We start from the raw sequence: 19,844 nt of genomic DNA, 5'->3' as shown, positions 1-19,844 counted from the left end.
AAATGTTAAGTAGTAGTAGTATAGCATCTCCTCCTCCTCTCTCACTGGATCCAACATAGTTTTCCTATTCTCTCCAGAATGAACAGTAGCTACCCTGCTCTCAAAAGAACTCAGAGCTACTCATATCACAATAAAAAGAAAAAAAAAAAAAAAAGTTACCCTCAACCTCATACAAGAGCTAAAGAACAGCTCCTCCCTTTTCTACCCATCTCGCCTCTTCTTCTACCTGACCCAACTAGGCTCAAGACCATGCCAGACTCAATACACAGAGCCTTGCCCTTACCCTTTTGGACTGAAACACAGATCTGTGCCCCCCCCCCCCCCCCAAAAAAAAAAAAAAATATCCTGTGGCCAGGCATAATGCATCTCCCTTCTACCCTACCACACCCAGTGTCTCTCCTCAACCATACTCTCTGCCAGGCCCAACATATGGCCTTTTATACTGTCACATCCTCTTCTAAAACAAGACCCACATTGCAGAGCCTACTACATCCCCTTACATTTGCTAAATTCCTACCCTATTAAATTCTCCTAATAATTTTAACCATTCAAGTAAAGGAGATACATCCTTTAAGTAGGCTATTACTTCTCAAACACTATTTTGTTTCCCTCTGTGCAGTACCCTCCCCAGTTCCTTAGCAAGACCTACCTTGTACTGCCGGATCAGAGCCTTGACTATGAGCAGCCACCGACTTTGTCTGTTCCTCTCCTTCTACTAGCTCCTCCTTTTCAGCTTCCATCTCATCCTCCTCTGGCGGAGGAATGGTTTTTTCCAATGGTTCTTCTACCATCACCTCCTCAGGTTCAGCGATTGGACTTACGTCTGACTCGGGCTGCTCTTCTCTTACCTCCACGACTATCTTCTCAGGTCCTCTCAGCCCACTGCTTACAGTCAGTTCCTCTGGCTGAGCTATAGGCGAGTCCACGATAGACTCCATCTGGCATGTCGATACAGGTTGACATTCAGACCCGGCTACCTCCCCTGACACTCCGTTCGACTCCCCCACAAGTTCAGCAGTCACCTCTTCCTGCGACAGGTGGAGTATGGGCTCATCTGCAATGTCTGGCTGCTGGGGTTTCTCTAGCTCCAGCGTGTCTAACATTAGTGTTTTAAGAACTGGAAATGCAGTTGTGGGTTCTAGCACCAAATTTTCAGTTGCACGTAGAGAGGGAGGAGCAGGGCACTTGACCGACGGTTCACTGTCTGAAATACTAGTGTTGCTAAGGGCAGGAGCGTTGACTAGGTGTTGATCAGGAGGCAGCTCAGTCATTTCTGCCTTAGTGTCTTTTTGTTGTAAACTTTCTTCGGTGGCTACAAGCATCATTTCAGGTTCAGCCTCCATAGCAGGAGGTAGCAATGGAGGTGAGGGACTCTCGGAGCTGAGATCTAACTCCACTTTATTTACAGCTGCTGTTAAAGTCTGACGGTCATCTACAAGCAAAGCCAGGTTACAGAAGTAAGAAGTGGCAAGAACATGGATCATGAGTAATGCAAAGTCACATGAATTCAAGAACAAAGCACAGCACCTACTCCTTTCAGTACAGACACAGACAGAGACCCCCCAAAAGGTGCAGGTACTGACCACTGATCCAACATCCTGCTGAGTCAGCTGCAATGAGCCTGTTTAAAAGAGCCCCCTTAGATTCAAAACTATATAAAAAGGAAAGGTCCCACTGAACTTTCTTTCTGAGAAGTTCTGAGAAAAGAGGATGTTTCTCTGGTAAGTGAACGCTACTTGCTGTGTGCTTTGGGAACTTAAAGATTGGGGTTTAAAGAAGGAATTGTAGGTTAGGCAAAATAAAAATATAAAAAGCAAATTTTAACAGCTAATCACCATAGTCTTGTCTACTTAGTTTTAAAAGCTTTGTACCACAGCATTAACAGATAGAATTTAACAGGCACTGCAGATAGATTACAAATTCAGCAGGACACAAATCACAGCTTAAATCACACCTTTGAATCATTGTGGGTTGAAATTCCATGAATAAAAGGGAAAAGGACAGTGATAGGAGTGTACTACCGTCCGCCTCGCCAGGACGAGCAGGTAGACGCAGAAATGATTTTAAAAAATCAGAGACGCAAACAAAATGGGGAAATGTGATAATAATGGGTGACTTCAATTATCCAAATATAGACTGGGTAAATGTAACATCGGGACACGCTAGAGAGGTACAATTCCTTGATGAAATCAAGGACAGCTTTATGGAGCAGCTGGTGCAGGAGCCGACGAGAGAAGGAAAAATTTTAGACTTGGTCCTTAGTGGAGCGCATGATCTGGTGAGGGACGTTATGGTACTGGGGGCCGCTTGATAACAGTGATCATAATATGATCAGTTTTGATATCAACCTTGAAGTATCTACACACAGGAAGTCAAATACGTTAGCATTTAACTTTAAAAAAGAAGACTATGATAAAATGAGAAGAACGGTTAAAAAAAAACTTAGGGGGGCAACTGAGAGGGTAAAAACTGTAAAACAGGCGTGGACGCTGTTCAAAAATACCATCCTGGAGGCCCAAGCCAAACATATTCCGCGAATTAGAAAAGAAAAGACGGAAGTCCAAAAGACAGCCGGCATGGTTGAAAAGTGAGGTGAAGGAAGCTATTAGGGCTAAAAGAAACGCCTTTTGAAAATGGAAGAAGGAACAGTCTGAAAATAACAAGCAGCAGCATAAGGAGTGTCAAAGCAAATGCAATGCGCAGATAAAGAATGCAAAGAGGGATTACGAAAAAAAAAAGAGGCAAAAAAACATAGCACAAAATTTTTTCGGGAGCCGGCAAAAGAATCAGTTGGGCCGCTGGATGACCGAGAGGTAAAAGGGGCGATCAAGGAAGACAAAGACGTAGCGGAGAGATTGAATGAATTCTTTGCTTCGGTCTTCACCGAGGAAGATTTAGGTGGGATACCGATGTCGGAAATGGTATTTCAAGCGGACAAGTCGGAGAAACTTACTGACTTCACGGTAAACCTGGAGGACGTAATGGGACAGTTCAGCAAACTGAAGAGTAGCAAATCTCCTGGACCGGATGGTATTCATCCTAGAGTACTGATAGAACTGAAAAATGAGCTTCCAGAGCTACTGTTAGTGATATGTAATTTATCCTTAAAATCGAGCATGGTACCGGAAGATTGGAGAGTGGCTAATGTAACGCTGATTTTTAAAAAAGGTTTCAGGGGAGATCCGGGAAATTATAGACCGGTGAGTCTGACGTCAGTGCTGGGGAAAATGGTAGAAACTATTATCAAAAACAAAATTACAGAGCACATCCGAGGACATAGATTACTGAGACCAAGCCAGCACGGCTTTTGTGTGGGGAAATCTTGCCTGACCAATTTACTTCAATTCTTTGAAGGAGTAAACAAACATGTGGACAAAGGGGAGCCGGTTGATATTGTGTATCTGGATTTTCAAAAGGCGTTTGACAAGGTACCTCATGAAAGGCTACAGAGGAAATTGGAGGGTCATGGGAAAGGAGGAAATGTCCTATTGTGGATTAAAAACTGGTTAAAGGATAGGAAACAGAGAGTGGGGTTAAATGGGCAGTATTCACAATGGAGACGGGCCGTTAGTGGGGTTCCTCAGGGGTCTGTGCTAGGGCCGCTGCTTTTTAACATATTTATAAATGATTTAGAGATGGGAGTAACTAGTGAGGTAATTAAATTTGCTGATGACACAAAGTTATTCAAAGTCATTAACTCACGACAGGATTGTGAAAAATTACAGAAGGACCTTACAAGACTGGGGGACTGAGCGGCTAAATGGCAGATGACATTTAATGTGAGCAAGTGCAAGGTGATGCATGTGGGAAAAAAGAACCCGAATTATAGCTACGTCATGCAAGGTTCCACGTTAGGAGTTACGGACCAAGAAAGGGATCTGGGTGTCGTCATCGTCGATAATACACTGAAACCTTCTGCTCAGTGTGCTGCTGCGGCTTGGAAAGCAAATAGAATGTTGGGTATTATTAGGAAAGGTATGGAAAACAGGTGTGAGGATGTTATAATGCCTTTGTATCGCTCCATGGTGCGACCACACCTTGAGTACTGTGTTCAATTCTGGTCGCCGCATCTCAAGAAAGATATAGTGGAACTGGAAAAGGTGCAGCGAAGGGCGACTAAAATGATAGCCGGGATGGGACGACTTCCCTATAAAGAAAGACTAAGGAGGCTACGGCTTTTCAGCTTGGAGAAGAGACGGCTGAGGGGAGACATGAGAGGTATATAAAATCATGAGTTGGGTGGAACAGGTGGATGTGAAGCGTCTGTTCAAGCTTTCCAAAAACACTAGGACTAGGGGGCATGCGATGAAACTACAGTGTAGTAAATTTAAAACAAATCAGAAAAAATTAAATCGGAAAAAATTTTTCTTCACCCAACGCATAATTAAACTCTGGAATTCGTTGCCGAAGAATGTGGTGAAGGCGGTTAGCTTAGAAGAGTTTAAAAAGGGGTTAGACGGTTTTCTAAAGGACACCCTCCTACCGCCCCCAGTACACATCACATTTCATAAAAAATAAAGCAGCAGCGAACTTGCTCACCTGCTCTGATGACAACAGTTACATGAGAGGTCTCGCCATTGGCTTGAACTTCGAGCCCTCCAACCTACATGAGACACAAGTGAGCCAATGGTTAGCAACATCCTGACAAGCTTCATGCAACACTGATGAGAACATTTCTTCACAGACCAGGGCCTGCCTACTTCAGGGTGGCTCAGATGGAGTCAGATTATATATAGTGCAGTCTGTGACCTACTTTTCCCCAGGGATTCAAAAGGCATGCTACTGTGCATCAGGAATGCATCCCCAGCATTTATATAATCAGGAGGCCAAACACCTGTCTGGATCCCAAACCAGATCCATGAGCTCTGGCATCCACATGCTATATTGATGTATAAGTCTGAACTATTTCCAGTGTGAAAAATTGTTGAAAGAGTATTTTCTGTCTGTGAAGAGGAGAAAATCTAATAGCCTGAACCCTGCATTTAAGCTCTGTCCTCAGCCATGTTCTAAGTTACCTATACCATTGTGCATACAGTGGTTCTAAGGGAGGATCCGCTTAGACTCAGCCTTTGCGTGAACGAACTAGTACACATTAACTCAAGTGGCCAATTACTGAAGAAAACTCCAACCCCAAACCAAGCTACACTTGTAACAAAGATGATAGAAGTTTCTCATAGCATAACATGACAAAAGGAATCCCATCTGGAAACATGTTGAAGATGCCTCACTCCCTTTCCCTGACAGAAGTAGGTGAGAGAATGGTACCTTGGGAGCAGCCGCCACATCCCGAGTGCTACCAGTGTTCCTCCTCCGGGGGTCATTTTGGTAGAAAGACAAGTGGTTTACCAAAATATGAGTCTCCCTTCTCACTGTACCCTAAAGCTGGCCTTGAGTCTTACCTGGGGTGGGGTGGACGATGATCTCGCACCAGACATAATTTCTTCGGTAATATCCTTCCCACCCTGGTTAGGGTCTCGTATCCGAATCTAAGCAACCAGCAGAAAAAGGGAAGAGACAAGCAATGGAAATAAGTTCCTGGGAAGAAGAATGCACAGAAAGCAGGACACAGAATGCCAATACACCTACCTACCCCAGTACAAAGAAAATGAAAGAAGCCAAAAGGGCACACAACTCAGGAGACAAGCTGCACAGGCCTAATGGAAGGGGCTTTATTTCAGATGGATTTGGATTTATTATTCACATTTTCCAAATCCAAGCTCAATTTTCTCAGAATAATGCAGATTAAGAGAAAACTGACTGAGGAGTCAGAAGTGACTCAACCTTGTCTCTCAGTTTTAATACGGTTAAATAGCAGTGGGCCCAATATTTAAAGCAGGTGCCGCTACCTGGGGTAAACAGTTCACGCCAGTGCTATCCGGACAGTGCTGGCCGAGGTAACTACCTGGATAAAGTAGCCTATGCTGGAACCAGTTGCCTTCTACCTGATCTTCGGTGCTGCTCTCTAGGTATGGCTCAGAGCTGATTGCCAGCACACTAGAGCCTTGGGTTTACACACAGATACCAGAATGAAGATCCAGGGTCACAAGTCTCCCCTCTAGCTCATTTGGAGGTTTCCAACACACCAGTGGCATAGACACAGGTGGGCCTGGGTGGGCCAGGGCCCACCCATTTAGGGCTCAGGCCCACCCAACAGTAGCACAAGTTTTGTGGTAGCTGGTAGGATTCCCAAGCTCAGCCAGCTGAAGACTGCGAATGTTCATTTTTAAGCGCATGCCTGCTGCAGACTGCCAAGATGGAAAGAAGCGTTTTCCCACCAGCTGAGATATTTTTTGGGTGGTGGTTGGGGGGGGGGGGGGGGGCAATTGGTGCCCACCCACTTCTCCCCTAGGCCCACCCAAAATCTGTTGTCTGGCTACGCCCCTGCAACACACCACCTCACACAAAAGCTCTAAAAATCTGGGGGGACAGTTTTTCCCTCTGGTTTTATTATGGAGCCATTAAAAAAAAAAAGTAATTGCAACCTCTGCTGTTTTTTTTTTTTTTTTTTTTTACAATAATGATCTTGCTTTTGAGCAGGTAATTTGCAAAAACTGATTTATGCTCCAAAACGGTTTGATCTTCACTATTGCAACATTGTTTACCTGAGGACCTCCATAAGGCAGGTGTCTACATTGAACATTTTAGCAGCCACACTGGTTCCAGTTCTAGGTAGTGACAAGTGGCATCGAATTCCCCTCCTCCCCAAATGCAACTGCCACTGGGTACCAATCTAAGCAAGGATATTTTAAATGCTGTGAGTGCGCTTAAAAATGACAGACTTGCAGTCTCCCTTCTGCAAAAGGAAGTTGGTAAGGTATAGGGAGCCACACCACAGGATTAGATTGTGTTTGGCCGTTTCAGAAATAGTTGTTCTGAAAAAGGGCTTTTAATTTCTTAAGTGAACGTTTATTGATGATTGTTGTACACCACTTTCAACTCATATGGAACTGATTTTCTATTATATATGTAACCTTTAACTTGCAATGTTAAACTTAACATTCAGTTTGAAGCTTGAAATCCCTCAGCCCATGATCCCAGCAAACAAGCACATACTTTTCACAAATGAGTCAACCTGAATATGGAAATACTTTACTGCAAATTAGCATTCTGTCTGCTGACAACATAAGGAAACAAACTCCAGAATCCGTTCTTTTCAAAGGTGCAGAAAAAGAAGCAGAACCCACCCTACCCCTTCATATTATGAACTCTTTTAAGTACATGCATTTTTTTTACAGTACTTCTGACAGTGCACCAAGAACTGTTTACAATAACCGAGAGCAAACATTACTGTATATCTTGTGCTGAGATAATACAATCAGAGGGAAAGGGCAACACCTGAAAGAATACACAATCCTCGGACTTTGGCAAGGTCAAGGGGGTCAAGATTTTCTAGCTGTGGTCTCTGCACTGAAAGAACTATTTAACAGCAAAAAGGCGGAACAACAACGCATTTCCTCTCTCCTCCTGTTGCATGGTTGAACTTGGAACAAAAGAATTGAGTGCTTGCTGTTCGGTCCTAAAGCTTCCCGTTCCACGGTGTCCTGGCTAAGCAGGAGAGAAATCCAACGGACTGCACAGACGGTTCTAGCAGGTCTTACCAGATCCCAAAATGGAAGGAAGTGCTTATCTTGCAGGGACTCTGCTGCAGCCACATGGAGCCACCGAGTCTCACGCGCTGCGGTGGGCAGCTGCTACTCACCTGCCACACATGCGCAGGGCTGGGCACTTTATTCCCTGCTCTGCAGCAGCTGAGGTGTCAGACTAGCAGGGGTTCAAACCTGCTGCCATCTGCCAGGAAGCTCAGTGTGTCCCAGGCTCTGCTCCCAGCACAGGCCCTATCCCTGCACACGTCACACAGATACCCCGCCAAGCTCATTACAGATCAGAGCATGTTGTCCATGAACTAAAGGCACCACTGAGACTGCAAAAGAAAATAAAAATTAAAACAAATTCATGATGGCTGCCCCTGGGCAGCCTGTGAGGTCACAATAAGGTTCTGTTAGTTGGCCCAAGCTGTGAACCAATCACAGAGCAGTTGAAAGGCCCCCATCTATTCAAAGAGCAGTGGCAGAGCCAGTGTGGCCCCACAGCCACCTTTCTTCCCTACTTACCTACATTTTTAAGGAAGGGCACCCCATTCCCCCGCAGCTTGTATACACTAAGTCCTAAGCCATTCCACTGAGCGCTACCTCTTCCTCTTAAGGAAACCTGCCCACAGCACAGCAGAGATAGAAGAGCTGCAGCTGGAACTTCAGGGCTTAGCAGCAGGCTGCCAAATGCACCACAGGCACTGAGGAACAAGGTAAGGGACAGGGAGAGTCCTCCCAAAGATTGTTTCAGAGTTACATAAATTATAGCCAGACAATAAAACACTAGATTCCCCAAATCAGTACCATATTTAACATTTTAAAACATCTGAGGCGTACAGCACAGACAGAAAGAAGAGCAGTTCTAACACTCCAGCTGTCTTGGCTTCACACGTTAAGAACAAACCCAAGCATGTACCTTTGGCACCCACGTCAGCCAGTCCTACCAGCCACTGAAGTGGCGCAAGCTTAAACACAGACACTATAACAGACCCCCCCACCCCCAGCAAACCAGCAGAAACAAGCTGAAGGTCTTGCAGCGGAGCAGGCCATGAGTCAGCAAAAGTTTCATGGCCACAGGACAAATAATCTGTAAAGGGGGAGGGGATTTCCACAGACAGGGAAAAGAGGCAGAAGAAACCCTGCACTCACAGAGCTAACGCTCACTTCCAGACCATTCCCCAACTTGTTCAGGTCAGTTAATCAAAGGGTATAGACCAGACTTCAAACAAAGGGATTATTTACTGCCTCTCCACAGACCACCTAAGTGTTTAACAAACTAACAATATACAGTATAAAAACCTTTCTAAGGAGTGCAAGAGCAGGGTCGATGGGGAAGCAGCACTCAGGGGGGTAACAAAAGAAATCCAAAGGCGACTTCACTTTATTACCTTCTGCACATCATTCACCTGTGCAGGTATAAAGCAGAGCCCTAAGCACTGGTTGCTCACATGAAGGAGACATAAATAAGCGTCTTTCTTCTATCACCTAATTTCATAAGGACCGTGTAAGTTTCTCAAGCTGGTTCTGGAGTGCTGCCTGGCCAGCCCCTCACAAATACACGTGAGAGATCTGCGTGTACTGCCTTCACTGGGGTTGTCCTGAAAACTTTACTAACCGAACACTACTTCACAAACTTTTTTTTTAGCAAATAAAATGTTTCTGTGACCCTGACCCTACCTCTGCCTCGGTGCAGATCAACCTCTACTGTGGGTGAACAATGCTGCCGGCAGGCCCCCAATTCCCAGCGAGCCCATACAGGCCAAGTTATGGCACCTTGGCAACCTGTATGGGTTGATGACACCCCCCCCCCCCCCCATCATGACTCCAAATGAGGGTTTTATGACCCCATTTGGGGTTGTGACTCACAGTTTGGGAAGCATTAGGCTAGATGGTAGTCCAGGACCAACTTGAGAAACACTGCTCTAAACAATACAATATCCCATAAGCCAAAAAGTACTGCTCCTAAGTGGCAGAATAGCAATTATTGCATTAAACAAACCACAAATGCACAATAAAATAGTATCAGCAAAAAAAACCTCATGAGCAAATGCAGATGTATTACAGAATTAGGATTTCTGTTGCTTATGAAAGCATTAGAGTCCCTTTGCCTTTGTGTAAAACAATACCAAGGTGGTCATTCCATAGAGACAGAACTGAAAACACAACACCGGCTCTAATTTGTGAAATTTTTGGATTCTGAAAAGTGGGAAGAGTTAAACCTCCCTGGCTAAAATGCAACAGATAATAATAACAACAGGAATTCTCTCTCAAATAAAGCCACTGTCACACAAGACTTTAAACGTCAAAATCTTCAAGTGACACCTCTGCCAAAGGGACAACCAATGTGGTCAGCGTAGCAAAGGAGTAAGAGACTTTTACACAAACCACCCAGAAGTTTATCAACTTTTATCATGTCCTCTCCAAGAACCCTACCTGTTCAGCCTTTCTTCATTTATCTCAAGCATTACGGATCAGCAGATAAGTTGGATGTTTCAGTTTTTTACTATGTCAGACTGGATGATTACTGTTCATCGATTTTCTATATTGCTCTGAACATGCACAAGAAGTCCCAGTGTATGCTCAGAGGAGGAAGGAAGCAGCGGAACTGTATTTATTTGGCAGACGAGGCCAAGGCATCCCCTCCAGCAAAGCTATGCTAAGGGGAGGGGGAAGGGGAGAAAGGACTGCGTTGCCCCCCAGTCCACCCCCAAAATTGTAAGGCTGGCTATGCTGCTGGAAAGGATTCACAGAGGGGCAAGACCTCGAGTGGCACAATTAACTCCAAGAGCTACTATCACTTGCTTTAGTTACTATAAGGATCAGCGGGCCCTAATGAGGAGTATGACATCCACATCTGTCCAGACTCATGTAATATAGTTTAGAAAGATGTGATTCTGGCTACTAATCCACCTGCTGTAGAAATGAAATATATATATCACTGGGGTTTTCCTTTTGCAATAATTGTATATGAGAATGTCAATCATTCCATTATTGCTCTGGAAGGCTCAGTCACTCAGAGGACAAGGCCACCGCACAGACTAAATTCTTTACTTAGTTTTATACCCAGGAGGATGTAAAGGAAGCTACCAATGGTATTTAAAAGATAACAAAGGAAGTGAAACAAATCAAAGCCAAAAATCGACAAGCTACAGAGCAGTAAATCACCTGAACTGGATGGTACACACCCTAGGATACTGAACTAAAAAATGAGATTGTAGATCTACTGTTAGTAATCTTTAACCCATAACCCATTATTAAAATCATCCTCAGAATCAGATGTAATGCCAATTTTTAAAAAGGGTTCAGAGGTGAACCAGGAAAGTACAGACCACTGATCCTGACATCAATGCCAAGCAAAATGACTGAATCTATAACAAAATGACTGAACACACAAAGAGAAATTAGATCTTACCTGGTAATTTTATTTCCATTAGTCCTTCCCACTATTCCAAAACCTGTGGGGGATAGTTGTGTCAATCAAAAAAACGGTGGCGATGAAGAACTGAAAACTGAGCTGACACATCTCTCTTGGCATCCAGTCCAGCTCCTAAGTATTTAAGTACATAAGGACTCAGAATAAAAATAAAAACTCGCTAATCTAACACTAACCAGACAAGCAAACATGTGTATACCTCTACCTCTTATATCTGGACAACGTGTACAGAACAAGAGATATGAAGGAAGCACCATGCAAGGTGACACTCATCGTTTGGCCTATTACTTCCTACTGAACATCTAAGAAACCGCGAGTGGGCCAACTGAATAGTGCGAAGGACTAATGGAAATAAATTTAATCAGTTAAGACCTAATTTCTCCTTCCATTATGTAGCTTCCTTCTATTCCAGAGCCTATGGGATGTTCAAAAGCAATCCCTAGAGTGGGTGGGATCTTTACGCCACCACCCTGAGGACAGAAGCCCAATAACTGGCTTCTGGGCGTGCCGCAGCATCTTGTAGTGTGTTGAAAAGGGTGTGCAGTATCAACCACAGCACCGCCTTGCAAATATCCACCAGAGAAAGGTAGTATGCCTCATAGAATGAGCCCTCAAGGCTTGAGCAACCTGCTTCCCAGCAACCAAATAGGCTGACGTGATAAGTCTCCTTCAGCCCATCTAGGATGTAATGGGGCAGTTCTGCAAACTAAAAAGTAGTAAATCACCAGGACCGGATGGTATTCATCCCAGAGTATTAATAGAACTGAAAAATGAACTTGTGGAGCTACTGTTAGTAATATGCAATTTATCCCTAAAATCAGGTGTGGTACTTGAAGATTGGAGGGTGGCCAATGTAACGCCGATTTTTAAAAAGGGTTCCAGAGGAGATCCAGGAAATTATAGACCGATGAGTCTGATGTCGGTGCCCGGAAAAATGGTGGAGGCTATTATTAAGAATAAAATTACAGAGCACATACAAAAGCATGGGCTACTGAGACAAAGTCAGCACAGATTTAGTGAAGGGAAGTCTTGCCTCACAAATCTACTGCATTTTTTCAAGGGGGTGAACAAACATGTGGACAAAGGGGAGCCGGTGAATATTGTATATCTAGATTTTCAGAAGGCGTTTGATAAAGTGCCTCATGAAAGACTCCAAAGGAAACTGGAGAGTCATGGGATCGGAGGCAGTGTATTATTATGGATTAAGAGTTGGTTAAAAAATAGGAAGCAGAGAGTAGGGTTGAATGGTCATTATTCTCGATGGAGAAGGGTAGTTAGTGGGGTCCCTCAGGGGTCTGTGCTGGGACCGCTGCTTTTTAACATATTTATAAATGACCTTGAGATGGGCGTAACTAGTGAGGTAATTTGCAGATGACACAAAGTTATCCAGGGTCGTCTCGTCGCGGGAGGAGTGTGAAAGATTACAAGAGGACCTTCTGAGACTGGGGGATTGGGCGTCTAAATGGCAGATGAAGTTCAACGTTGACAAGTGCAAAGTGATGCACGTGGGAAGGAGGAACCCAAGTTACGGCTATATTATGCAAGGTTCTGCTTTAGGAGTTACAGACCAAGAAAGGGATATGGGAGCCATCGTGGATAGGACGTTGAAATCTTCCGCTCAATGTGCTGCGGCGGCTAAGAAGGCAAACAGAATGTTGAGCATTATTAGAAAAGGGATGGAAAACAAGCATGAGGATGTTATAATGCCGTTATATCGCTCCATGGTGCGACCGCACGTGGAGTACTGTGCAGTTCTGGTCGCCTCATCTCAAAAAAGATATAAAGGAATTGGAGAAGGTGCAGAGGGCGACGAAAATGATAAAACAGATGGGACGACTACCTTATGAGGAGAGGTTAAGAAGGCTAGGACTCTTTAGCCTGGAGATAAGGCGGCTGAGGGATGATATGATAGAGGTCTACAAAATAATGAGTGGGGTAGAGCAGACAGATGTGAAGCATTTGTTTACGCTTTCTAACAATAATAGAACCAGTGAACACAAGATGAAATTAGAATGTGGTAGGTTTAAAACAAATTGGAGAAAGTTTTTCTTTACTCAGCGCGTGGTTAGACTCTGGAACTCATTGCCGGAGAAGGTAGTGACAGCAGCTGGCCTTGCTGAGTTTAAAGGGGGTCTGGACAGATTCCTGAAGGAAAAGTCCATTGATCTTTATTAAATTTTGGGGTTTTGCCAGGTTCCTGGGACCTGGATTGGCCGCTGTCGGAGACAGAGTGCTGGGCTTGATGGACCTTTGGTCTTTTCCCAGCGTGGCAGTGCTTATGTACTTATGTGGGCTTGGAAGATGTGAAGCCAAGCTTCTGTTTACCGAAAAGCACAGACTGTCCAATTTTGGAAACTCTTTTGTGAGGAGACCGGAGGGCAAAGCTCTGAACTGGAAGTGATGACCTAGCACCACAAACCGTAGAAACCTCTGATGTGGCAGACATCAGAGGTTTCTATGGTTTGTGGTGCTGGGTCATCACTTCCAGTTCAGAGCTTTGCCCTCTGGTCTCCCCACAAAAGAGTTTCCCAAATTGGACAGACTGATCGAAGTGGGTGAGAAATTTTCTCATTTGAACTAAGGCTATGACTGCTCTTAACATTTCCATGCAAAAGCAGGATACTCAGAGACAGCAATCTAAGACCTTTCAGATCAAAGATCGGATGAAAGGTGCCTTCTTTCCTTGGGACAACGAAATAGATGAGCGTATCTGCCTTGTCCCCGTTCGGCCTGGGGAACTGGAACAGTGGCCTGGAGGGCAAACAAGGAATCTACAGTGGCCTGGACCTCAACCACCTTGGTTTCCTTTTGAAAAGGAGACTGCAAGAAGAAAGGAGCGACTGGGTTGGAGAACTCCAACATGTAACCTTGTCCTCCCACCAGAGGAAGAGAAAAGGTTGACCAGACTACATCACTGCGAAGCTCGCGAGGCACTGGGTGCCCTAGCTGACAGAGGAGGACTTACTGTCTGCACAAAAGGAAGACTGGCATGCTGAAAGCGGGACTTCTGACCATATTGCTGACGACCAGGCCAGTATCAGCTGCTGTCTTGAAATCATGATCAAGAGCCCCCTGAAGGACGACCAGAGACTTTCGGCTTATCTTCCAGCAACTGCTGTGGCTTAGTTTCTCCCCAGTTCTTTCACCAAGTTACTGAGATCTTCTCCAAATAGTTACTTGCCATGAAAGGGCAGTTTATCTAGATGTGACTGATGCTGCTTCCGCTGCCCAATGCTGCAACTAGAGCTCCCAATGTGCTGCCACAGCCAATGACATACTGCGGGCCATAACATGTCAAACAGCATCTGCCAAGTAGGCCAACCATGCTTCCAGCTGGACGTTATGGCACCTGTCTTGTGTCAGAGACTACTGATACCACTTCAGGCATGCTCTTGCCACGAACGAGCTGCACACTGTCGCCTGAAGGCCCAAAGAGGCCACTTCAAAGACTTATTCAGCTTGCCTTCTAGCCTGCTATTCTCTAGGTCTTTTAGGGCAAGGCGGTCTTCTTAACCACTGCCTTAACAAGGGAGTCTACCCTGGGAAGCAGAAATTTCTCTTTCTCCTCCGGAGCCAACGGGTAGAGGCGAGAAATGGCTCTTCCCACTCTGTCCTGCATTCAGTGAGACCCATTCAACTGTAATCAGGTCCTGAATGTCAGGATGCATTGGGAAGATCTTAGAAGGACCTCTAAGCCCCCTCAGGATTGACAAAGATGGAACTCCTGATGCTGAAGCAGAAGGCTCTTCAACAGAAAGCACCACCACTGCCTCAGAAATAAGAGTACCGAGCACCTCTTTATAAAACAACCTCAGCACTTTCAGGCTATTCCCTTCCTCAGAAAAGGAGCTTTCCCTTCTCCAATGGCTCCTGCAACGATGGCTCCTCTGAATAGACTGAGGCCACATCAGATATGGAGGAAGAAGCAGAGCCTCATCTGCCCACTTCTGGAGGTGTAAACGAGATCTCTTAAGAGCTTGAGAAGAAACTGAAGCACCCTGCATTAACTTGACTTCCATACTTCAGTAAACAGGCCTGGTGTAAGAGCAATACAAACTTTGGAGAAAACACAGATCCCAATGCAGCTGAATGCACTGTCAGGCCCTAAGGTTGCAAAATGGTGGCTGTGCTCTGCGTGTTATCAGACAGAGGTTTCTCCTCACTGTTAGTCAGCTGTGACAAAATGGCGCCCGTTCCTGTGCTCTGCTGCATCAAACCACACTGGTGCTGCCAGTGAGCCTGATGTCCCCAGCATATTTGGATGATGAGCCAAATCCAAAGACATGATGCTGCCGACCATTTCCTCAGTGTCCTGCAAAATTCTCAGCTTGCCCGCACTGCAACGCCACAATGGCGTCTGGTGGGTCCCACAGCGGGAAAACTGCTTAACTGCCTCCATAGGAGTTGCCATGAATGTAGCCCAAGTCGTTCTGAGTCAAACTTTAGTCGTACTTACCACTGTCAGCTGCGCCCTCCAAGCTCACAGCCTTCACAAGTCTTACCCCAGATGCGAACGAATTAAGACTGATACTCTGTCCCACACTCTCCAGTAAACCTCTTTCCTTCTCGTTTTTTTTTTTGTTTGTTTTAAAAGGTTGTTGTGCTGGAAAAGGAAAGCTCCACAGGAAACAGTGGAGAGGTGAAGGGAGGGAAGAAGTAAATTTGCAGGGCTCCAGAGATAGGTATCTGAAGACCTCCAGATACGATTCTGAAGACACCGGGAACGCTCAACTGGGGACCAGCTGACCAACTGGACCGGGAACAAGTCAGTCAGAACCAGAGGCTGAAAAGTGTGTCCATCCACCTGCTGGAGATAGAAAATACTGATGAGCTGGACTAGATGCCAAGAGATGTCTAAGCTCAGTTTTCAGTTCTTCATCTCTACTTTCTGGTTGATGGACACAACTATCCCCCACACCTTCTGGAATAGAGAGCTGCACGGGAGCGGGGACAGCAGGAATCCCATGGGGAAGGACCAAGGTACAGAGGGATCCTGCGGGGATGGACCTGGGTCCTGCAGGGTTCCCACGGAACCATACACTTGAACAGTCCCTATGATTTCCCTCCCCATACATACCTGAAGTCACCCTGGTGGTCTAGTGGCTTGCTTCAGGGCAGGAAAGATCCCCATTCTTTCTGTCCTGCTTTAACTGATCCATCAAGTTGCCGTCACTTTTTAAAATGGCTACCTAGACTTCAGTATTAAATAGCACACCAGTCTCAGATCTCCTTTTTTTTTGGGGGGGGGGGGGGGGGGGGGAACGACAAAGTGACTGCGGTGGGCCAGGGGCTGGGATGAAGAATACTTGCAGCGGGGACAGGTTAGATTTCCTATAGGGATGGGCGTGGATGGCTTACATTCCAGTGGGGACAGGTCAGATTCCCGTGGGGATGGGTGAATATGCATGAGCTACAATGGAGGCAGTGCATGCAAATCTCTCTCATGCATATTCATTGTGGATATCATGAAAACCTGACTGGCTAGGTGTGTCTTGAAGACTGGGTTGAGAGCCCCTGATCCAGAGTAAGTTCCTATCCCATTACTATTTTCCTGCGTCTTTTATGAAGGATTTTATTAAAATGTCTTCTGAATATCTCTATTTCAATACTTACTAATTTTTCCAAATGACAGTAAAAGCTCCAAACAATAAGCCATACAATTATTTTTTGTGTCTCAATTTTTATTCAAATTTTGAACCATAAAGCAAAATACAAACCATTTGTGAAACAGCAACACATGCCCAGTTGCAAAGAATGAATTAGTACTGTTCCTAATAACACCCCGAAAAGTCCCTTCAACTCACCCCCAAACTAAATTCGAACACTTCAGAGCCTAAGCCATACAATTTATGCCAAGTCCTCTCCAATGCAGGTTTACAGAAGCAAACCCTATGCAATCTAACAAATCCCAACCAGTAGTACCCCCTTCCTCTCTCCCAACAACAGTGGCTGAACTGCACAGTACTCAAACAACCACCCTTCAGAGTCCAGAATAATACAAAGTCTCCTGTCGTTCACTTTGAGATACTTTCAAGCAATCTGATCTAAAGAAGGCGTTCCAATCCTTATCAAATTTTTGGTTTTGATGTCTTAATTCAAATGTATCTGTTCCACATTGACTATCTACCAGATTTTCCTAATGCAGAGGTTTTCAACCAAGCCAGTCGGGGTTTTCAGAGTACCCTCATTTAATATCCCCAAGATATCCTGAAGACACCCTACTGGTAAGGTCTGCCCTGGAGGACTGAGTTTAAAACCTCTGCTCTAACAGATGAAACAAGTCTCTTCTACTGTCTCAAATTATGCTTATTGCAGCAAGCAGCAGTCCACTGAACAATTTTGTGTACAAATGTGCCAATTGTCATGTTGCATCATTCCCTAAGAGCATCAGATGATCCAATAATTTGGGAGAGCAGTTGTGCTGATCCTCAGGAGCTTAGCCTAGAATGGGTGGCAGAGCTGGTGGTTGGGAGGCGGGGCTAGTGCTGGGCAGACTTATACGGTCTGTGCTAGGGCTGGTGGTTGGGAGGCGGGACTAGTGCTGAGCAGACTTATACGGTCTGTGCTGGGGCTGGTGGTTGGGCGGCGGGTATAGTGCTGGGCAGACTTATACGGTCTGTGCCAGAGCCGGAGGTGGGAGGCAGGGATAGTGCTGGGCAGACTTATATGGTCTGTGCCAGAGCTGGTGGTGGGAGGCGGGACTGGTAGTTGGGAGGCGGGGATAGTGCTGGGCAGACTTATAGGGTCTATACCAGAGTTGGTGGTTGGGAGGCGGGGATAGGGCTGGCCATACTTATACGGTCTGTGCACTGAAGAGGACAGTACAAATAAAAAAGTAGCACATATGAATTTATCTTCTTGGGCAGACTGGATGGACCGTGCAGGTCTTTTTCTGCTGTCATCTACTATGTTTACTATGTCTTCTAAAAATCTATGTACACCATATGTTGTGCATTTTTGTAAATTAACATTAGGTATTCCCCATAGTGATTCAGAGAGAACTTAGGTATAAATAAATAAAAGCTCAGCCGGAGCATAACTAGCAGTTCAATAAGTATCAGTCCATGAAGTCGTGACTATTCCGCGTACTCACAGGATTGGGCCACAATATCTCAGACCTAGCAGTAAGTGGAAGGATATAGGGCAATTTACAAGTTCCTTGAAAAGTAGAGTCACTCAAGTACACTGTTTGCACGGGGGTCCAGGAACCAAACAGTGCAGACAGGCATCTCGGCCCTCAGAGATATCAACTCACAACTGCAGGAAAATGTACCTATAGTCCTCATCAAGAGGAAGTCTCAGGTCTCACAAGATAAGTTTTTAGTTGGTCTGTAAGAACTGGTGGGGAGAAAATGGAATTAAAGAAAAATAATTTTGGTCAACAGAGAAGGCGGTACAAGCAGAGATGAAGTGACGTTAGTCGAACTGCAGCAGGGAAGGAAAATAAAGAGACACCAAGGGAGTTGTACAAGCTCAGTGAACAGTAAGAGTAGAGACAGAAATGCACACACTCCCTGCCTTGGATGGCTTTGAAGTCAAACAAATTCATTCACTGACCATGGGTGCTCACTAGCCAGTACCTTAGGCCTGTACGATTATAGCATTCAACTCTTACCGTCTTTCTCTCTCGCTTGGCTGGGATCTGCTGGGGCTGGTTCATCATTACTGGTGGTGCTGGAACACCTGGTGGGAACTGCTGAACTCCCTGAGCAGGGTAGTAGGCGCCAGCTGGAGCTAAGGGAAGACAGAGAAACACTGCCAGGTTATGTCTGTAGTTAAGGCAAGTAAGAGAACAAATTCAGAATCCAGTTCCTACTTAAACCAGGCTGCAGCGCTCACTGAAATCTACCAAGCAGCATTAGAAATTTACTAGCACACTATAAAGCACAGAAGTTTGATTGGCTCTTATGGATGCCATGTCCCGATTCCTGCTGCAAGCTATTAACAGAAAGGGGACAACCCAGAGGGGGACAGAACAGTGCCTGCTGGGAACTGGTGACCGCAAAGAAAAGCAAAAAACCTACCTCTTTCTAATCTGCATTATTATAATTACTCACCTTTTCCAAATCCAAACTCAAGGCAAGTTATAAACAGGTATGCAAGTGATGTTCCTATCCAAGTGGACTTAATCTAAGTTCTACTTCAGACAGCAGAAGTTGTCCAAAGTCATTCTATCAGTGGGAGAAGGGGCTTGAATCATGGCTTCCCTGGTTCTCACAGCAAAGGTGGCTGAAAAATGACCAGACGATACCGTATTTCAGAAGTTTACTATTAACACCCAAGACTCGACACTGGCCGTCTTTCAGCCAGGTAGGCCTGTATCAGGAGTCTCACAGGGATGTAAATGGGAATATCCATCTGATTCAAAAATGCTAGTGGATCACAGCAGAGACAGAACTGTGTGAGCAGCATTTTTTGAATCAATATATCTGTGCATTGGCATTCCATTTACATACAGTGGAAACCAGCTGTTTGACGTGTTTAAGACTTTTAGAGAACTGAGATAATTAACCAGCGATACTACAATAACCAGATGGATATACCCATATACATCCCTGTGAGACTCCTGGGTGTTGTTAAACTTCTGAAATCCTGTATCATCTGGTCCTTTTTCGGTCACCTTCGCTGTCTGAGTGACTGTGAGGGTTTGTTGTGCGTCGACTTCTCTGGTTCTCAACCTACTTCTTAGCCACTTCATGCATAGAGTGGAAAAATTAGATTAACCCATGAAAAGCCAGAGAACGTATCCAACACAAAAACTTATTACAACACTTTTAGAATTTAAGGATACTTAATGGGGAAGGTTGGGGGCACATTGGGGA

General features: G+C 45.1%; 1 protein-coding gene across 3 annotated transcripts in view; it reads right to left on the bottom strand.

Moving 5' to 3' along the window:
* Nucleotides 1-19,844, bottom strand: part of EIF4G1 (eukaryotic translation initiation factor 4 gamma 1) — a 205,015-nt gene that overhangs the window by 94,495 nt on the left and 90,676 nt on the right. For all 3 annotated transcript variants that reach the window (XM_030217150.1, XM_030217151.1, XM_030217152.1), the window contains 4 exons: nucleotides 18,638-18,756; nucleotides 5,400-5,486; nucleotides 4,540-4,603; nucleotides 650-1,432 (listed from right to left, as the gene is read on the bottom strand). In XM_030217150.1, the coding sequence (XP_030073010.1) occupies nucleotides 650-1,432; nucleotides 4,540-4,603; nucleotides 5,400-5,486; nucleotides 18,638-18,756 (1,053 nt within the window). The remainder of the gene's footprint in view (nucleotides 1-649; nucleotides 1,433-4,539; nucleotides 4,604-5,399; nucleotides 5,487-18,637; nucleotides 18,757-19,844) is intronic.

Source organism: Microcaecilia unicolor, chromosome 10 (genome assembly GCF_901765095.1).
Source record: "Microcaecilia unicolor chromosome 10, aMicUni1.1, whole genome shotgun sequence".
In the NCBI taxonomy this organism is placed as follows: Eukaryota; Metazoa; Chordata; class Amphibia; order Gymnophiona; family Siphonopidae; genus Microcaecilia; species Microcaecilia unicolor.
This window is presented reverse-complemented; position numbering and strand designations above follow the sequence as displayed.